The sequence below is a fragment of the Chionomys nivalis genome, chromosome 4 (assembly GCF_950005125.1).
Source record: "Chionomys nivalis chromosome 4, mChiNiv1.1, whole genome shotgun sequence".
NCBI classification, from domain to species: Eukaryota; Metazoa; Chordata; class Mammalia; order Rodentia; family Cricetidae; genus Chionomys; species Chionomys nivalis.
Window position 1 is genome coordinate 51,158,458 of NC_080089.1, and position 21,879 is coordinate 51,180,336.

Consider the following 21,879-nt stretch of genomic DNA (forward strand, 5'->3'; position numbering starts at 1 on the left):
AACCCTTTTCATACAGCTGTGCCATGGTCGCAGGAAGCTGACTACCTCCTCCAATAGCTCTGGCCGTCCCGTCCTGGCAGCATCCCAGGACATCGTCCTGTAGGAGGCGATCTGGGAAAAGCTCCTGTAGGGCTGCTCAGTCCGTCATTGAGCTTTATCAGTGGGCTACTGGGAACTGTTTTAAATAAATGAGGACGGTCTCAGGAGCGGATTCACACAGACTCTCTTTTCTACTTTGGGGCAACCATGTTACTGGAAATGCAAACCTAGGTAATAGCAGAGGGAACATATGGAGAGAGAGAAAAAAGGTAAAGGGACTTAAGTGGCAACCTTGCCTAGTTAGCTAAAAGTTTGCACAGGGGATGCTTGGGAAACAGATGTAGTTCTATTGGTAGAATACTTGCCTAGTGTATACGAAGTCCTAGTTTGATCCTTCCTAGCACCCCCAAAAGAACACATACAGCCAGGGAACAAACCTTTCTCTAGAGCCACTGTCAAGTAAGAGGAGACTTTTAATACAAAGTCAATAGGCCAAGATGGTAAGAAGCCAGGGCATTGAGAAAAGGAATGCGGAGGAAGACTGAGGAGGACACAGAGTGCGACTCAACTCTACAGCTCTCCTGCCTTCTTCCAGTGACTCATATCCTCAAGAAGCACAAAGAAAGCAACTGGTAAATGAGCAAAGCAACAAGAGGTATGATGGTGGCATCTCATGGCTAGGAAGGAAACCACATGCCTGCCTGTGGTTTTTGCCTCCAACTTTCCCTGTCTTTCTTATGAATATTAACAGCAAAAGTTTTGCAATAAGAGGAATAACTAAACTTCTCTTGATAGCTTTCTGCCTTTCTTTCTTCTGAGGTCCCTGAGTACCTAAGTCCTGTCACGGGTCAGGAGCCATCTCACACTCCTCTCTTGTGTCTCAAGGTCATTACCCTGTGGGAAACACACCTGTCTTGTCGAGCAAGAGCTTCCACTTTCTGAAGCTTCTGGGAGACAAGTCACCTGAGCTGCTGAATATGTGCCCATGTCAATGATAGTGAATCCTGACAGTCTTCCATGCCACGGACCAGACTGTGAAGAACACAGGCTTTCCTACATTAATGGTAACAACACTATCACATGGGAAGGGAATCACTCATTTAGGGTCAATGAGACTTCCTAAACAAATATACTAGAATATATTATAGACCTTGTGCAGGAAAGAAAGGTGAAATTAATTTATAGATGAAGATATGACAGGGACCACTAAGTGTTGGGTTGATTAATTTGAGTCTTACTACTTCCACAAGGCAATCACAGTTTCTGGCAGATGCAACTCCCTATGCCTAGTAAATTGGAAATCAGCAGGAGATGAGATGGATACAAACTATCTTGGCTAATAAATATATTCTTTATGAGATTTTCGCTACTTTTTAATTACTATGTGTGGTCACTTTTTCTCATAGATGTAAAAAGATTATCTGTAATTTGTTCACATTCACCATGCTGTATATCTGAAAAACATACCTATTTTATTTTTCTGTACTCAACCTGGAGACAATTTTATGAGAAGTCAAAATTTATAATAATTTATATCATAATCACCACTGGAGAATTAAAGTATACTTGTTTATTAATGCCATTAAACTATGTCTGGGGGCTAATGGACTATAAAAGTAGTTTTTTTTTAATATAGAGAAAGATTCAGGGAACCACTTATTTATAATTTTTTTTATTCAAAAAAGAGAAATGATAAACCAACCATTGTCTGCCTTATCTGGTAAGTGCAATTCCCAATATCATATTATCTTCATTTATAAGATTAACTAGGCTAACCCAAAGAAAAGAAAGCTTATTTTAGAATCCTGTCATTGTCCAATAGGAGACACAAGCAGTAAATGATGGAGAATCTAAAATAGGAGTACAGTCATTTATTAAGGGAGACTTTCTTCTTAATGATTTATATGGCAGTCAAGGGCAGGAAAGAACACAGGTGTTACTTTCCAATTATCTTCTTATTTCCTTGAAATTTCATTTCACCAGTCTGTTTTATAATGCTTGTAAAGAACTTTTGAAATCATAGGTGAATTTTCATTACATAAAATTATGTACAATATATTTATATTTATTGTATAAATATATTAACTATATAATCAAAGGAAATCTTTTTTAAAAATAAATTGCATAAAATCTACAATCTAATTATAAAAATCATACTCAGAATGGTATGCTTTAATGCTTAGATTAGGAATGGATTTTCAAGAGTGAGCTAATGTGGTACAAATATCAGTTACCTCTGGAATTAGATATGTCTGATTTTAAACCACTTCTCTATAGATCTTGGGAAAATTCTTATTCTGAACCTCAATTTCCCACATTTATAACATTATGAGATTGTGAGAATCAAAAAAAGTAATATATATATAAAGCCTTCCTGAGTGTTCAGCAAATAGAAGGCTTCAACAAACATTAGTTCCTCATTTCTCATGAGGCCTGAGTCTTCAATGTTTAGAAAAGGACACTTGGTTCAGAGTGGGGAAAAAGACTGTAACGCTTCAGTCTCATCAGACAGTATAATGATTCTTACATATCTTGGGCTGAGGACATCACTAAGTAGTTCTCATTTTCAAAAGAAACCAAAAAGGGAGCAAGGGAATTAGAGGACTCAGGAACAAACAACAGCTCTTCTGCCATCCTCTATTTCTTTTATTAAAACAACAACAACAATACTTGATCTACACATGGACTATACTCTAAATCGTGCTTTTAGATGATACTCTCTCTAAGAAGATGAAGTATGAATAAACACATGCCTAAGATTTGATGGATCTTCATGCCAAACTACCCATAGTGACAACTACATAGCAGAGTTGTCGGCCAAGGTTCTAGAAAGGAAGACAGAAAAGATGAAAAACATCTTTTAATGCTTATGAACCATGTTTTATTTTCTAATACTGAAGTCCTTTATGTTTAGATCCATACTAAGGAAAATTAAGAGTTCACAGAATAATAGTAATATAATATTAAATATTTGATGGACACTATATTTAGATAAAGTCTAGGAGTTCTCCAAATATTGAATCCATTTTATTTTTTCTTCAAATTTTAGACCTTATGCATGAACCATCTTAGATACATAAAAATAAATTTTAATTTTAAAGAAACCTAAAAAATGTCTTAAAAACCTTCATTAAGGCATCTTTCAATGTTTAATAATTTTTGGGAGAAAATGTATTTCATTTATGCTGTGTCTTAGGTAGTGCGAATTACTAACCCCTTCAACACAGAAATGCAGAACATTTTATTTTCTATTTTTGTAGTCCAGTTACATCACATAGTATTCGAGAACCTACAATTAATTTCATGCTGTGGAACTGAAAGCATCTGGAGCCTTTCCCCGCAGGAGGAGGTTACCAAGCTGTGCTCTCTCACCCAGGCACACCTGCTGTCACTCCGACAGCCGCTCCACCGCACCGCCTCTCATCTCTTTCCCAGCAGCAGCAAACTACTGTGGATCCCAGCCTAGTTCTTGGGTGACTACCGCTAGCTATGACCCCAGGACAGCAAATCCTGCTGTTACAGGTCACTTAAATCATAGTTGACAAACTGTGCTCCAGACAGAAACTCCACAGTAGGGCACAGTGGCTCTTTTGGGGAGAGGGGCAAGGACATTTCTGCAGTGGGCAATAAAGCCCCACATACATGTCCCTAGTCAAACAGCATTCCACTTCGCTTCCAAGCAAGTTTTGCAAGATTGTATTGCTTTCAAGGAAAAGTAAAGTTTGAAAGATCACTGATTTAGGAAAACGAAACTTTTCAAGTGAAACGGATGATGAAACAGCAAGAGAGGTGGCGCTGAGGCTTGGGAAGTGGGAAGAGGAGGACCATGTTCGTTCTCTTACAAGGTCCATGGCCTGACTAGGATTAACACGGAGGCACATCTTGTTAACTAGATCTGAGTGGGCCATGTGTCTAAAGATGACAAAGAAAAGGTATCTGCTAAGGAAAATTAACATGTGAATCAGTAAAAGTAGAAAAATGTGGACTCTAGCCAGGTTTTCACAGTTATTACCATCAGTAATACTAGTTATGTGAAGACCTGTGCTTAATTTTACTAGTTGGAAATTTTTTAGGTTATGGTTTAATTAAACACAAGGAGGCAACAGGAGAGGTTACTGTTCTCTTAAAATGTGGTATCAATGACAATTAGAATTATAAAGTAATGGTACTATGGGGTATAATTGGGATTTGTCTCAATCAGCCTCTACATTGGTACAACAAAACACATCCAATTTCTGATTCTTTCCATACCCTATTAAAAGCAGTCAGAGAAAATCGGGCACTGTCAGCTAACTTGCAAGCAATACCAGTGATATACCTGAGGGAAATCACGCTGCCCTTGAACTCACGTAGCAAGCCAGACTTACAAACATTCTACTGAGAGGCTTTCCAACAGAAAATGAGAATCATATATGTAATTTTAAGTGACCTAGCAGAGCATATTTTAAAAAAGTAAAATCACTTGAAATCAGTTTGATTATGTTTCAGTTAACATACAATTATATCAACATATAATTGATATAAAAGTCATTGAAATAATTTATATATTATTTGTAATGAGCTTGAAAATCTGTATGTGTTTCACTCTTTGGATATTCAATTCCAACTAGATATATTTTGAGATAATAGCCAAAGCTGCTAGCGGCTACTACAGCACATCAGGAAGTCTATTATACATGTTTCTGATACAGTTTTACTGAAGGAGGCAAAAGGTGTCGGAATCTGCTCCAGCCGGTTGTAGTTTCTCCTGCAGTCGAATCAAAGCATAATGATTTTAACAACTGTAAGTCGGTGTATAAGCAGGTGTGGTATGCAGGTATGGTAAACAGGCAACGGGAGAAAAAACTAACACACCATTGAAGGTAAAATTTTAGCTTGGGCAAGATAGTGTTCACTGCTGAAAATAAAAGTCCTCAAGTTCGTGTAATTTCATAGAGCAGATTACAGCCATAAGGAATTTTGTATCTTAAAAAATGACTCAGAAACTTCAATCGGAGTGTAGAAACTGCTGAACTCTGCCCACATCTTCTTATTGAGTGGCTTAGATCCCTGTTTTCATATCAAGGGAAGTCATCACGATTTGTGCATACCGCTGTCTGTATTCACATTTAACATCTGCTTCTGATTTCTGTTCGAATTTTAAGAAAATGACCCTGATGATTCACCTGGGGTACTGTTCTACATGCCAGCTTTGTACTAATTCTAACACAAGTATTTGTGGGAGGTGGAATATAAACTGTTATGCAAATAGTTGGACTATTTTCCTGTTTTGTGCCATTTCATTGGCATTTAAAAGTATTGATATTATCAGTGCATCTTCCTCTCCAGTTGTCAGCAGTTAAGTTCCATATATTCTTATCTCCAGTTTTAGTTCTCAAATATTCTCCAAATTTCCCTATAGAATCATCTAACTTAAAGACAATCCACTATACCAGTCTTCCATGGATAAGGTCCACCTAGTGGTCTGTCAGTACCAACAGAGGGAATACAAGACAGATCCTACTAGCAAATGAAGTTTTTGTGAGGGGATTAGGCAACACAATATTGATCTGATACTTGGTACGAACATGTACTGGTTCACCTCTCAGTCAGGAGATTCAACCCAACCCAGAAACCCAACTTCACTGACCAAGATAGAAGATTTGCAATGATGGAGCTGGGTTCAATAGTCAGGTCTTATCAAAAAGAGGACAGGGGTCCCAGCTGCCTTTACAATAATGTGTGCTACAGTGTTCTGTAACAGTAATGACAGGCTCTTGGTCTTTTCTTATATTTTTGGTTGTGAGCCTATCCTTTAATGGCTGAGCCATCTCTCCAGTCCCCTTGATTTTTTCCTTATTTGTCATTATTATTTTATATAAAATCTGGAAGAGACTTAAGGAGAATGTGGAGATTTAGTTCATTTGAATCTTGGATGATGAGGCCCTGGAAGCATACTCAAGAAATAAAACACTTTTTGGAAATCAAGGGTCCTAACAGCAGCTAATTCTTACTTACCCTTGGCAGCACACGAGTTTGTACTTTCTTAGCAACATAAGTCATCAAAACCCGAAAAAATTAAAATAACTGGATTTAAGGAAATATATTAATTTAAACTAATGGGAACATATGGAGAGAGACCAGTTTTATATCTCACTGCTGAGCTATCCCAAATTTAATGGAATCATAGATTTTGAAGAAACAGCAATAATTTCAGCAATTATGATTAATATTGTACTTTGTTGCCATGTCTATAAATGGAGTATAAGTTTCATGACTATGAAACAGTATTAAAGAAAGTGGCCTATTTGCTGAATTGTAATATATGAAATAATTTAACTCATTTTTAAAAAGAATTGATATTAGCTATGGCCATTTGTCAGAGCTTCTCGGACTAGCTAGCTTCATTAAATACAAATTTTATTCTGTTCCACACTCAGAAAGCAAGCACTTTGGTTCCCATAACTTTATAGGAAAGGTTAGGAATTTTTCTAAAAATAGGTTCACCCTTTCCTAGATTTGCATAATAGGTCCTTGATCCTATCTGTGGCTGGTAGTAAAGGGACTATCACAAACTGCAGTAAACTAAGGTGATTGTTCATCTGTCAGTTTGTGTCAAGTGTGTATTCAACAGACTTTATCCAGTTCTTAACAACAACTACCATTACCACCAGAAGGAAAAGCATTAACCAAACTCAAAGAAGCATCATGCTCCCTAGGGCAACAGAAAGATCCAGATAAATATGTTCTGGAGACTCCTTTATAGTGACAGTGGAAACTGTCATTGAGGCCATGATAATTGAAATCAATGTAATTATTAAAATATATCATTCATAGTTCATAAGAACAAAGTGGACTGTTAAGTTACTATGGTTATGACCTGCACAAGACAATACCAGATGGCATTTCAACATAGATGAGAAAAGTTTCATGAGGCCACACCCCTAGGTGAACTATGGGTTGTCAATGGTTTCTGAGGGAGGAAAAATAGCTTTCTTCAGGAACAAGCTCCTGATAGGTTACCTAATGGGTGTGGGTGTGTATATACACATGTAAGTATATATAAGACAATAATAATTATAGAAGAAACGAATATGAATTTGAGAGAATAATATGGCTTGGGAAAATGGAAGGAGTGTGGGGGGGTAAAATTATGTAAAAATAGTATACTTCTGTATGATATTCTCAAAAAAATGATTCATGAATTAAAATAAAATCTGGATAACAGTTTAAGTTTTTGTTCTCTCTCTCTCTCTCTTCTCTCTCTCTCTCTCTCTCTCTCTCTCTCTCTCTCTCTCTCTCTCTCTCTCTCTCTCTCTCTCACATTTCAACCTGAACCTGAGGCCTCATTCATGGGAGTCAAGTTCTCTATCAATGAGCTACAGCCCCAGCCCAAACTCATTTGTTACTATACTCTTGATTGAGAGATTAGTTCCTTAAGGTAACAGTACCTGTAATTTATTGACTGTCTATTACACATTAGCCATTGGTAACAACTATCTCTCATCCTGATAAACAATGTTGCAAAATAAGAATTTCCCCTTTAAAAATCTGGGAACAGAAACTGGAGACTTGAACCAACTGGAGGAAAAGCCAAGAGAATTACATAGAGAATTAAGTATGGTCTTTTGATTTTTTTTCAGCTTTTCTTTTAATTATTTAATTTTTTTTTAATGTATTGAGTTCTCTGTCTTCATGGACACCTGCACGTCAGAAAGAGGGCATCAGATCCCATTACAGATGGTTGTGAGTCACCATGTGAAGGCTGGGAATTGAACTTGGGACCAGCAGTCAGTGCTCTTAACTGCTGAGTCCTCTCCAAGCCCCAAAGAATTAAGCATTGTAAAAGTCAGCAAGGAAGCTGGAAAACTTCAGCAGCAGTTTGCCTAGCATGTATCAGGTCCTGTGTTCAATCTTCATCCCATTTTGTGTTTTGGAACAAAAATAGTATTGTTTTCCTACTTTAAATTTGCATCTAAGTATTACTATGTATATCAAGTCTGTAGTTAGCATTTATCTGAGAATGAAATACATTTTCTTTTAAATTTATTTTTTTTAAACTATCTTTTCTCATTTTACATGCTAAATCCAGTTCCCACTTCCTCCTTTCCTCCAGTTCCTTCTACCTTCCCTCCCATCCCGCCCCCATCCATTCCTCAGAGAGGGTAAGGCTGCCAATGGGGAGTCAACAAAATCTAGCACACTGCTTTGAGGCAGGACCAAGGCCCTCCCCACAAATACGTTTCCTTACTTATGGAATCTGTCCTAAAATAAGAAATATAACAAAATAAGATTTTATTCTAAGCTAGTTTCATATTTACTTATCACATATAATCTATTATACGTACAGATATAGTAGATACAAAACAGGTTTGCTAAGTTTGGCATGAATAGAAAATTAATCCTAAAAGTTAAGGCATGTAATATTTATGCATCATGAGATGGACACAATCTCTCTGTAGTTTCGTTACAGAAAAGTTTGGCCCTGAAGTAAATACGTATTTATAAGTGACTTTGGAACTGTAGGCAGAATTTGTAAATGGCAGAATGTATAAGTGACCTATAAATTTTCATGAATTCTGGTACTTTCAAAATTATAGACATGGTGAAATGTCTTATTGTAACTGACAGAATAATACTGCATACTAATCATTTCCTGTCAACTTGTTCTCTCCTGAAATGTCTGAACCACTTCAGCTTAGGTGTCATATTGAAGTATGTGATGAGGGAAAGAAATGGATCTGTATGGCCCCATTTTTATAGGAAGGGTTACAGAATGGTGCCCGAATTAGGTGTGGGCAGATGTTTGTTTGTATAGTTATATAAAAATGATTGTTTGAAATGTTTTAACTACACTATGTGTCTTGCATTAACGCTTTTCTGTAGGTAATGCTCAACATGTCAGATTAAAACTCAACACAATCCTTCCTCAACTTTTCCTCCGTGCCCTTCCCTTCCTGTGTTAATCTTAGCAGAGTGGACCTCAGCTTCCCAATCTTGGCAGCTTTTAACACCAGTCCTCAACCCTCCTAACGCTGCAACCCTAATACAGCTTCTTAGATTGTGGTGACTCCCAACCTTAAAATTATTTTTGTTGCTACTTCATAACTGTAATTTTGTTACTGTTGTGAATCCTAATGTAAGTATCTGATCTGTAGGATATCTGATATGCGACCCCTGTGGAAGGCTCATTTAACCCCTAAAAAGTCATCATCTACAGGTTGAGAACCACTGTTACAGAGTAACTGTTTTCAGATCAACTTCCTAACATGAGATTCTTGAAGACAATTTCCTGGTTGTGATGTGCTGTGACTTTTTTTTTTAAAGCACATCACAGGATATTCTCTCTTAAAAGCCTTCCTCCTCCTTCTCCTCTTCCTCCTCCTCCTCCTCCTCCTCTTCTTCTTCTTTTTTGTCTCTTGGTTTTTTTTTCAGCACTACAAATTTTTCTAACAGTGTCTTTATATTACCAACCCTGGGTCACCCTTCCCTCTAGGAACTGATCTCTAGATATCAATAGTTTTAATGTTGTTGGTTCTGTCTACACAGCAAAATAACAGTGCGAAAAATGATAAACATTTAGGTCTAGAACACTAGAAAATGTTTTGTTTTTCAAGACAGGGTTTCTCTGTGTAGCCCTGGATGTCCTGGAACTCAGGGGGGGCCTCAGACTCACAGAGATCCACCTGCCTTGGCCTCTTGAGTGCTGGGATTTAAGGTGGCTCTGTAATTCTGACATATATCCATGACAACAGGCATTCCCTCAAGGACCTACAACTGTCCTTGCTACTTTCTTCAAGGCAGTTTCATGGTTTTGGAACTATATGTTATCACCGAGGTAATCCTTTGGTACTTCTGGATTATTATAAGAAAAACTGCCAGCAAATTTGGAAAAGAACAAACAGCAGCAGGATCCTTACTGAAAGTCCTGTGCACACGTCACACTTCTATGGTACTTGTCAAAGTTCTCTTCACCCAACAGAATGTGCTGTTCTATTAAAATTATCTCCTACTTGCTACACATCACTGACAGGTTGGTGTAAAGCACCCTTCTATTTAAAACCCTTTGATTATCTTTGAATTGCAAAGCACTTAAGGTGTTACTGCACTGTTAGGGATTAACTCATAGAATTCTATGTACTAGGTAAATTCCACTACCACTGAACTACATCCCCAGCCCCCACTACAGCCTTGTAAGATTTGACTAGAACCTTTGTCACATTTTCTCTTCCACCCTTTGGAGCCAGACATATTTGGTTTTGAATAATGTTTGTTTAGCCATGGTAAGTAATTTAGACCCTGTAAGTTGACTTTGCTGATAAAAGACCCTGCTGCTTCCGTCTGCAAGAGCTGCTTGAACAGTACATACTAGTCCTCTTCATACTTTAAATGACCTACAGGAAACAGCTGCTTTAGGATTTCAATATAGATCATTGTCAAATAAACAGTTCTTACGAATCAATGTCTAAGCTATGCCTTGAATGTCAGGTGGTTATGGATCTGTGACACTCTAAAATCACTACCTACTATGGTAGTCAATGGTCACATGTGCTACTGAGCACTAAAATACAGCAATTCCAGAGTGAGATATACTTTACAACATTCTAAGAATTATTATCACAAGAATAATGCTAAATGTCTTATTAGTAACTTTAAAAACTGCTTTATATATGCTGGCGGTGGTGGCACACGCCTTTGATCCCAGCACTCGGGAGGCAGACGCAAGTGGATTTCTCTGAGTTTAAGGCTAGCCTAGGCTATAAGAGCCATTTCCAGGACAGGCTACAAAGCTACAGAGAAACCCTGTCTCCAAAAACAAAACAAAACAAAACAAAAAGAAGAAACAAAGAAGGGAGGGAGGAAGGGAGGGAGGGAGGGAGGGAGGGAGGGAGGGAGGGAGGGAGGGAGGAAGGAAGGAAGGAAGGAAGGAAGGAAGGAAGGAAGGAAGGAAGGAAGGAAGGAAGATGAAGCTCTAAGGTCTTGAGGATCTTCTGTCTTTTTGTGTCTTTTTATCCTCAAATGGAGTATTGTGGGCACTTACCTAGAGTGACTGAATTTAGATTCACTCTAAACTTTAGGGCATCGAATTCACTTGAATGAAATGTTTTCCCCTCATTTTCTCCTCAGTTCCTAAAGAATCATGTTTGAATTACGTATCTTGAATGGAGCACAGAGCTGAAAAATGCACCTTTGCTTTGTTATCAAACCAATAGAACAGACCTTTATGTTCTAGAAGAACTGAGTTTTCCTAAGTTATTTTCATATAAAATAGGCTATTTGACTAAGATTCTCAGAACTGATGAATGCCATCATACTTGAGTTCTTTTGAAACTCATGATCAACACTAAGCTGGTAACATACACTAATTTTTAAGTCACAGCAATTTAGCCAGAGGAAGAAAGACAAAACCAGAAATATCTAAAAACGAATATTTCTAAAAGCTAATGTTGAGAGATGTTTAGTAATATTGATTTTAATGACTATGAACAGCCAAAGAACTGGAAATAACTTTCAAAGATTTAGTAATATCTTCAATTACTAAACAACTTACCTCATTGCCACATTGCTGCCATCAATAACCACTGGTCTCAGATTTTCGCCATCATCTGTTACAATCTCTTGCATTGGAGACTCAGACCTCTGAGATTCCAGAGATGATGCTTCCCTCATGACACTGTTTATAGTACTAACTGTTTGATCCGCTTCACTTTTATTTCCAAGTTTGACAAGTTCTCCCAATATGTCATTGATTAAAGCATCAGTACCAAGTTTGTTCAGCACAAGTTGGACCTGCTCTTCAGAATAACCTAACTTCAGTGCAAACTCCAGTTTTGTTTGGTATTCTCGAACCACATCAGGGGGTTTCTTTACTTCCTTGGATGGAGTCTGGGACCCATCTGGTTTAAAGTCTTGCAAAATGTCACTGTGTTTGAGTAGGTGGGGCTCTAAACAGGGAGACCGGCATAACTGTCTGTGAGCCTGGGTGAATAAGCACGCCTCTACCGAAAGGCCACTCAGTTGTCCTGACTCATGATCAGAATTTGTGCTTTCTTCAGAGTCACCGGAGCTCACGCTCTCTTCAGACACCTCTTTTTCTTCCTTCCCTGAATTGACTGTATCCATTGTTGGCTTCTCTACCATAGGCCAAGGCACAGCTGCACTTATCTGTGGGTCAATACTCTCCATATAAAGGTGGCCAAGGTCATGCCCCAGGTGATCCTTCAGGCCCATGAAGCTGTTCCGCACACTTGATTCCACTTTGCTATTTTTCCTGTATTCTTGAATGCACAGCACCCCGTATTCCTAGAGAAAAATGTAATACGGTTAATGTACCATATTTATTGTTTGAATGTCTACTTTGTATTTTGTTTGAAGCCTCTCATCACTCATAGCAAACTTGCCAAGAATCCTTTTCATGAGTCCCTCCAAGGCAACAAAGTAAACTGAGGTTTTTACAAAGGTCGTGTTCTCTCTCTCTCTCTCTCTCTCTCTCTCTCTCTCTCTCTCTGTCTCTCGCAAATGTGTAGGTGTGTAACAAAGAATAAGAGATCATGAATTTGAAAAGGAGGGGGCGCATAAAGGGAGCCAGAGGAAGGAGAGGGAGAGAATGATGTAAATCTAGTACTTATATATAAAAGTCTTAAAAAAAAATTAATTTACATATTGAAATGAAGGGGCACACATTCTAAAATGGCCAGTAAGGAACTGAATAATCACAAAGCTAATTACATCTTTGGCCAAGCATGCTGCTGTATGCACGATACCAGTGACTGGGACACTGAGACATGAAGATGGTGTGTTTAGGATTAGCTCAGGCTACACAGTGAGTTTCAATCCAGTCTGTATTACAGAGAGACCCTGTCTCAAGAAGGAGAAAAAAAAAAAGGCTGATTTCCTTCCATTTTGAGATAAATATAATTTTTCATTAGTAATTATGACTTCATGAATACTGAGAACTGTAACAGAAGATACTTTTAAGTATTATGATCCTTTATTAAGTGGCAGCGACATTGTAGTCTATTTCATTTAAGAAAATTTTTTCTATATACATTTATTGAGAGCAGTTAAATAAATATTGTACATAAACTCTGAGGCAAACAAGTATACTGTCATGTCAGTGTCTTGGTTTTTATGTAAAACATATTTTTGTATTGCATTAGATCAGTCAACAACACACCTGCATTTTGTTAAGAGCTTGCCTTTTTTCCATTTTCCCTGCTTAAAACATTTTTGTTGTCATATTACTTTTCTTTAAGACCTATTGGAAATAATTTATTTCTCTACTAGGGACAGGTTAGAAAAGTAAGGTTATGTTCTCTTTATACTTCATTATGAGGACTACATCAACACCAGAAGTTTATTGATTAAGACAACTCTGGTGTTCTACAATTAATTAACAAGTCAGGGGTAGCTAAGCCTAAGGTTGTCATAAAAAAAACCCTATTTGAATAATCTAATGAAGAAAAATGGGGAAACATTTACTTTTAAACTGAAGCTGTTCAACAAAATATATATCAGAAGAAAGCTATTATATAAACATTAAAAGAAAATGCTGATTTTCTGAGAAATTTTAAAGTTTATCCAATAAACCCACTACAGGATCAAATATTTGTATGCAGTGTATTGAATTTTACTAAGTATGATAAATACCAGAAAACATGCAATCTTAAAAAATACAAAATTTCTGTATTTCCTTGGGGTAGAAGTCCTACACTTTTCTATAGGATTTTTTTTTTTTAACCCAGATTTGTTCTTTGCTAGCAACTTGAATACCACTCACTGTTCTACTAATACAACACTCACTGAAGAAACACCCAGCGTTCCTAGATCCTGGATGCCCCACTGATAAAGAGCATCTGCTTCATTATGAAGCTGTGTCCATTTCAACTTTTTTCTATTAATATGGATATGCATGGCCCAATTACTTAGAATTAAGAAAGGGATTTTGAAAGTAAATCTGTACGCCCTGTGATTTATTAACTACAGTAATGTACTAACACCATAATGCAAGTAACAAATCACAACAGCATCCCAATAATGGGATAAAGTTAAAAGAAAAATCTACACCATGGCCATAGTAGAGCTCCCACCAAAAGTATCTTAAACAAGAAAAATCTATTGGAAGCTGGGCTGCCTGGCAACCAGAAGATGGTTGCTAAGCTGCACTCCTTTAACATGCCATCATGAATGCTAGCACAGTGAAAGAATAATTTGGTATGAACAAAAGCCTATAAAAGAGACTGGGACTTAAGTGCGTCTGGTTTACCCTCAGAGAACAATGCAGCTGCCAAACCAATCTGGAAGCTCCGACATCATTGTTCTGTAAACCCCACAATCTGTTCTGACTGCAGGAAGTGCATTTACTGGGAAACATTTTTGATCTCCCCTGAAAAGTTTTGGTTTTTGCATAAGTGCTGTTGTGAGATAATTCAAGATAATGACTTGCTGACCAAATTGCTGAGTTGAACTAGGGAATATTATTTTAATATTGAACAGTTTTGTTGTGTTTTTGAGCTACAAGTCCTATATTGGACATGATGAATACACAGAAAATACAGAGAGTAAAAATCATTAGAATGAAAATTTCTGATTGAAGGATATATGGCTTTTTTAAATTACACTTTTCAAAGTGACAAACCCAGATACTGTAAAGTTTTGAAACAGAAAGTCAGACCACTCTAAAACTGCATTTCAATAAATCTATGTATTATTTGACCGGCGGTCGTTCCTGAATCTGTTCTTCTATGTACTTTAGCACATGTCTATAGTGACAGGACAAGGAGATTTGGATGTTTGGTTGCTTTATAATATTAAGTCATTTAATAGTCTTTATAGTAAAATAGTTAACAAACACTAATAATTTCAACTTGAGATAATTCATGGCATTTGTACATACTATTTGAATAATATTTTACATTATTTTTCAATAATATACAATGTTTCTTAATGTTAAAAATAAATGGTCTAGGTTTCAAGTTAACATTTGATATAACCTAATTTGTATTGACTGAAATGGCAAGGATCTGGATTTTAAAGCTTCAGTCTGTAGAACACTTTGATCAAGTTGTGGCTAGTAAAAACTTGGCATGACTTAAGGCATGTAAAAACCCACAATTTCATACTATCTTAAAATTACTCAGTAAAACTTAAACCTTAGCCTAAAGACTTAAAAAGAGATACAAACAGCAGTAGAAGTTGCACAGCTTACAAGGAGTGAACATAAAACCTTTTACAGAATAAAGATCACCATGGGATTTACTTCTGTGCAGCCTCTTAACAATAACTAAGTTTTAAAAGAAAAGACTTAACAGAATTGTTACTTATCATATGTAATGAATAATCTTTTTCTTAATTTCTAAACCCTGAATGGTTTAGACTTTTAAGTTTTGCATTATTCAGTCAGACCCAAGCTTATGCAAGTATTCATAAACCTCGAATAAATATCCACTAGTAAGGACAGCTTTCCTCTGTTTGTGCAGACGCAGAGCCGAAGCGTCACACACAAGGTCAACCAGTTTGCACTTCCAGAGCTGCTGGAAAACTCTGGGAAGAAACAGAGCCACAACACACAGTGTTTACATACTCTATCCTTCAACACAAAAGGGCTGGGCCAAAATACAACAATCTAAACGACTTTTCCAGTTTCAAAAGTCCATAGATTACCTCTAGATATTATATCAGAAACCTGCTTCTTTTCTTGATAAAGACTATCTACTAAAATTAAATAATAGTATTTGTTAAAAAAGAATGAATTATGTTAATTTCATAGATGCTAAAAAACTCATTCTTTTGTCAAAAAATAACTGCAGGGACTAAAAGCAGGCTCTAGGATATAAAGGGTACTGAGCTGAAATTTACCGCATATACTGAATTCCTCTAGTGAAAAAGGACTGAAAATTCTCACGAGATCACTTGGATAACAGCTTACCTTAAACCAGGTAAAGCTAGTTTTTAGCATCCTAAAGAGCATTATAGTGATCAGGAATATTAGACTATAAACTTGTTACGTCAAATTATTTATTTGTAAAGTTACAATGTCATGAAAATAGGTTTGGTTGTCATCCAAATGGCTATACTATAAGAACAATGAAAATAAAATAATGAATATGTAATAAATACCTACTGCTGTGGTCTTTGCGTATTTAATTACCATTGTCTTTGAGCGAGCACTGTTGTCTGCATCTCTCTAGCTAACAAAAGAAGGATGTCCCTTTGAACAGATTGGTTAATGTTCTGGGGCAACAGATGTCTACTGGAACTGCAGGAGACCAGCAACTGGTGGCCTGCCTATCTTCTGAAAACTTTCAATAGACTTATGCATATGTTCACACAATAGGGCATGTGGTAGAAACGAAAACCTCTCTTTAACCCTTTATGTTCTTTCTCTCCCCCTACCCCCCAAACTGACAGAAGAAAGTCTTTGTCTCCTCCTCACTTCCCCATTACAGAACTCTTGAAAGTAACTAGAATGGCATCTTCAATCTAATATCTGAAATTAACACACGAGAAAATAAATTCTACATGAATAATGAAATTGTTGACAAGGCAACTGGACGTTTAATCATCATCTTTAGAACCAGCTATTGGAAACATCTATCAGCAGCAGCCCATCTCTGCAAACTAGACTCTTAACACAATTGAAAATCTACTGAACCTGACCAGCATTTCACAGAAACTAGCCATGGCAGTGATGCCTTAAGAAACACAAGTATGTGACAAGATAAAAATCTAAATTTGTTGTTTAGCATGAAATTAGAACTTCCTTATAACTTGTCTGAAGTTTCAAATGAGTGTGTATAACACCCATGGCTTGAAAGCATTCATGAAGCTACAAGTAATCGTTTGTAAAATCTCCAAACATAAATAAATATATAAAACTCAGCTTCACAGATATATTTTTACAGAAAGAACCACATTCTCTGGTGTACTGACACTAACACATTTGCATGTTTTCTTTTGTGGTGCTACCTATCCTTCACAGAAATGAAATGATAGCCGTTACAGCAAAGTTTAACTTCCCAAAAGCAGTAAGTAGCAGAGATACTTACATTAGCAGGACAGTACAAAGACATTGGTTTCTGTGGCAGCTTCAGCAGTAACGACACAATTTTAGCTGCAGACTTCCAGGCAGGCAAGAAGAACAATGAATGGTTGAACAGATGGAACGGCAATGTCTTTGCTTAACCTATTACCGAGTGGAACTACAGCCAATCACAGGCCAGAGAGCTCACAATTAGTCGGTCAGGCAGATGCAAGACAACCTCAGCACCCTGCGTCAGGTTCGTAGGTTTCTAAGATAAGCAAGCTGATGTCATTCTTGGGTCTGCCCCGGGCAGCATGTGTATTAACGAGGGGCGTGCAGCAACAATAGGCCACACAAAGCCGCCTAGTAGGCAGCTGCTCTGAGAGCAGTCATTAGGGAGCAGGCTGCCAACAACAAACACCTGGCTCAGGCAGGCCAGCCTTTCCTCCTTGTTTTTAATGCACGAAGACAAAGAAACCAATTATATTTTAACGCAGTAAAAGTTGCATGTTTCCAAAAAGTTGAGGCTATATGCTAGTCTATTAGTGCTTCATTTTTCTCTGAGAGATGAAGAAAATGAGGTGCACCAAAGCAGTAATTATCTATTGCAGCAGTCTCCGTTAATAAATGTTACTGGTGAAATGAGCCAGAAGGTTAATCTATTTCTCTGGCAATAGTGGAAAATCTACTTTAAAGGAGGTGATAGCGTACACCTTTAATCCCAGCACTCGGGAGGCAGAGGCAGGTAGATCTCTGAGTTCGAGGCCAGCCTGGTCTACAGAGTAAATTCCAGGGCAATCAGAGCTACACAGAGAAACCTGTCTTGAAAAAGCAAAACAATAACAACAACAAAATATTTATTAATGTGTTACAAGATAATAAAACTTAAAGAGACTTGGTGAAAACTGCAAAATTAAAGGATTATGCGTTTATAAATAGGATTAATTTTAAAAAGTAACTTCTCTAAATGCAGTAAAAGAAAATACTAGTTAGTCTCAGTTTGTGAAAACAGGTCCTATAAAGCATACATTTAAACAAAAGTAACTAACTTAAAACATCAGGCCAGCCCAGATGAGCTACATCAAATAACAATGGAAGATCTCTTATAATAGATACTGGTTAGTCATCTAATTAAACAAAAGCAAGGCCTTCCATAACATACTTGCTAAAATGTATTTCATAAAATTTGAAAGTTGTAATACTCAAATTTAAGTTCAGAATATGTTAGCACTAAAATGAAATACTGGGGTAATTTTGAAGGACATCTAAAGTACACTAAATAAGTGCCCTTAATTGACTTCTACGTTCCACATGACAGTGTTTATAATCCTATGAACTACTCGCTTCTGAGTGCTGCACAGGCTAAATCTTTAGTGAGCTAAGATTATGAAAACGTTTAATCCAAACGTTAACACCATAAGGCTTTATGGTGTTTCTTTACTGAGAAGAACCTACAGTTACTTCCTTATGTGATGCAGACTGCTACAAGGATGTGTGCCCATGCAGTCACACAAACACACCCTTGTCACTGAAATGCAAATAAAATTTGAGTATAGGCCAAGAACTGCTGACTTATGCAAAGCTCAGACTTAAAAAAAACAAAACCTATAATCTTGAACTCAAAAGATATAAACTGAAGTTCTCAATGTACGACAACTTCCCTTTTCACAGAGTTGTTTTCTTGAACAGCAGTTGTCCATAGTGGGACCATTTGTAAAAACCCAGGGAAAGAAAGTTCCATCTCGGGACTTCTGCCCCGTCCTTTTTGAGTTCACTCCAACAGAAATCATATTTTTCTCTATTTACAAAATGAGAGAAAGATCTATTTCATACACTTAAAAACACTCCCCCTGCTCCCTAAAACCTGAAATCTGTTTCCAGAAAGAAAACACAAAGACATTGTAAGGCAGCGTGTCTGTGGATGTTTGCCCTCACTAGAACTTAGTATTTTACTGAAGTCTGTTGTTTCAAATGTTAGAAAAGTTGTGTGTGTGTGTGTGTGTGAGTGTGTGTGTGAGTGTGGAGATGAGCGAACTTCCTCAACTGGGTTCCCTCCTCTCACGTGCAGGTCCCAGTGTCAGACTCCAGGTGTCAGGCTTGGCAAGCTCCTTCACCACTAGGCCATCTCGTCAGCCCGTGACAGCATTTTGAACTAAACATAACTGCTAGATTCTCGATGTCGTGTTGATTTCTGGAATGAGAACTATTATTTGGCCAAGCACTGTAGTGCTAGAGCAGACGCAGCTAAACCTGTGATCTAATTCATTAGCGCACTGGAAATCCAGACAAGTACCTATCATCACAGCTCATCGTAAATTACTATGCAAGTACACAGAATGCGAAGCCCCACCTTGGGGTAAGCATATAAGTATCACAGAAGTGAGGAGAATTAGAATTTACCTCTGCCTCCCTCCATTTCCAGAGCTCTTTTTAAAAGGTCAAAAAGGTATCAACTCTGAAAGCAATAAGGCCTAAGTCAGATAAAAATGATGAGCACAGCATAAATCCATGCAAAGTAATTACAGCTATAACCAAAAATACCTCATCTGCAAAGCACCGACTAGAGGACACGGTGAGAGCAGTACTTAAGTATTTATATTAAGGCCCTCTTCTTTTGTTGTGAAAGAAAACTACCTAGTACGAATGGACAGACAGTCTTTTTCCCCTTCCTTTTCTCCCGTGCAACCACACAGGATACTTTATAGCCTTCAAACTGATGCTGGAGGAGCAGGCTTCACAAAGAAGAAAACTACCCCTGGGCGCAGCAGGAAGCCTCAACTACAGCACTGGACTAAGCTTTTTCACAAACAGCAAATAAAGGCAGTGATCTGAAAAAGCTAATCAGATCCTGCTGTGATATTTAGACCCTCTCCCTTGCTAGTATTGGATAGTGTTAAGCACATTAAAACATCTGTAGGTGAAAAGAGCCCAGTCTGGTATTTTTAGTCACATGTCACAAAGGCCAGCCTACTCTCCTTCCCACTGCAGACAAATACAAACAGCTGTACCTCAGGAGCTGTTTGGGTCACTGCAAAGCACGACTACACGTATATGGCAGAACTAAAACAAAACAACAAAAGAAAAAGGAGCTACGACAGTTCTTGGTGTTCCCTACAACCTGTCAACGAAAAGGAAGCTGACCTAACATTTGAAACTCAGCCTGTACCTGTTCCAAGGCCTGACAGGGAAAGGACGTGCTGGGAGGCTGTTTGGCCAGAGGTGACTCAGTGGACTTTCTTTTTTCTTTTGTTTTTTGTTTGTCTGTTTTGAGACAGCTATTCTGTGCAGCTTTGGAGCCTGTCCTGGAACTCACTTTGTAGACCAGGTTGGCCTCAAACTCAGAGATTCTCCTGCCTCTGCCTCCTGAGTGCTGGGATGGAAGGAGTGCGCCACCACTGCCCCAGCTTCAAATTGATTTTCTGTTACTTTTCTCTTAGATGTTACTATTTTCTTTAAAACAAGGGCAACAGCACAACAGCAGTATCATGGAAGATTCTTATATAAAAATTCCCCAACAGAGCCCCTAAAGTTTTGAGATAAAATTTTTTGCCAAAATTTGTTATTATTTCTTAAGGTTTTAAAAAATGAACTAATCAGACAGTGTAAGGAGAAGGAACAGGTGAACTTGAACTCAACCATATCTGATGAGTCTTTCTATTAGGAAGGAATCAATCTTCCACACAGTGAACTGTTTTTCTGAGTGTTAATCTGAAATGTTGGCCCACAACACTGACAATACTGACTATATGAACTAAAAACAAATTACTGTAGATCTGCATGGTATCAGTTAAAGTCACAGGATCAGCTGTTCCAAGAGCTGATAAATATCATTTTTATATGCTGATTCTAGGACATTCTTAAAAAAAAATACATTTTCTTAGTCTAAGTGATTGGCCAAGTGGTATTGTAATTAGTATATCTTCTACTAAGGTAAATCATCTAATATAAATGACTTTGTATTTTAAAAAGTTCATAATCTGAGAAAAATATTCATCTTGGCTAACTAGCAATATACTAAGAGGTCAAATGTAGTGGCACCTGTCCATAGTCTCAGCACTCAGGAGGTGGAGGTGGGAGAATGCCAAACTGGAGGCCAACTTGACCTACAAACACCTCATGTCTAGTAGCAAAGTAAGAAAACAACAAGAAGTAGACTGATACATTATAATGCAGATGGAAACAAAACCCAATGGAAACAGCCTTGCTGGCAAACAGTGCGGATTTCAAATTCCAAACGTCTCCTCTGTCCCCACTTTCTTCAGTGAGAGTTGGCATTTCTCATTGCTAAGTTAAACACTGTTGGCGAATAGGGAAGTTAAAATTATCACTGATACATCTTCCTCTACTATCATAAAATAACCAGTGCTGTATTAATAACAAAAACATCTTTCTCAATTCATATCAAGAATGACTTTGTCAGGAAGACACCTAGGGGTTAAGACCTAAGTATTCTAAACCTAGGGGAGAGCATGCTTTGCCCACCTGGAGGGTATTCATGTCCACACGGAGGACAATGTTAAGAAGAGAAAAATAACCAGGAATTCATAAGTGACGGAAGCCGTTGAAAAATGGACAGAAGGGGCATAGTGTCTCAGATGCACTGCTGCAGCAGTGGAGTTCTCTAGCCAGGTGAGATGTGAAAGCAAGGCTGCACATCTGTTACATGTGCATTTTTTATTTTATAGACATAAAACTAGCCTGAAATGGAGGTTATTTTTATTTAATGTTATTACTGACCATTTTCTTTCCTCTGCTTTTGTTATCACCTCATCAGATGTACTCTTGGCCTACTACACATAGTTCTGAGGGAACTGCTAATCACAGCCGGATACACCTCT

At 37.6% G+C, this 21,879-nt stretch overlaps 1 protein-coding gene across 3 annotated transcripts in view; it reads right to left on the reverse strand.

The window, feature by feature from the left end:
- Zc3h12c (zinc finger CCCH-type containing 12C) overlaps positions 1-21,879 on the reverse strand; it is a 64,934-nt gene that overhangs the window by 24,783 nt on the left and 18,272 nt on the right. For all 3 annotated transcript variants that reach the window (XM_057767153.1, XM_057767152.1, XM_057767150.1), the window contains exon 2: positions 11,570-12,321. In XM_057767153.1, coding sequence (XP_057623136.1) covers positions 11,570-12,249 — 680 coding nt within the window. In that variant the 5' untranslated portion in view covers positions 12,250-12,321. The remainder of the gene's footprint in view (positions 1-11,569; positions 12,322-21,879) is intronic.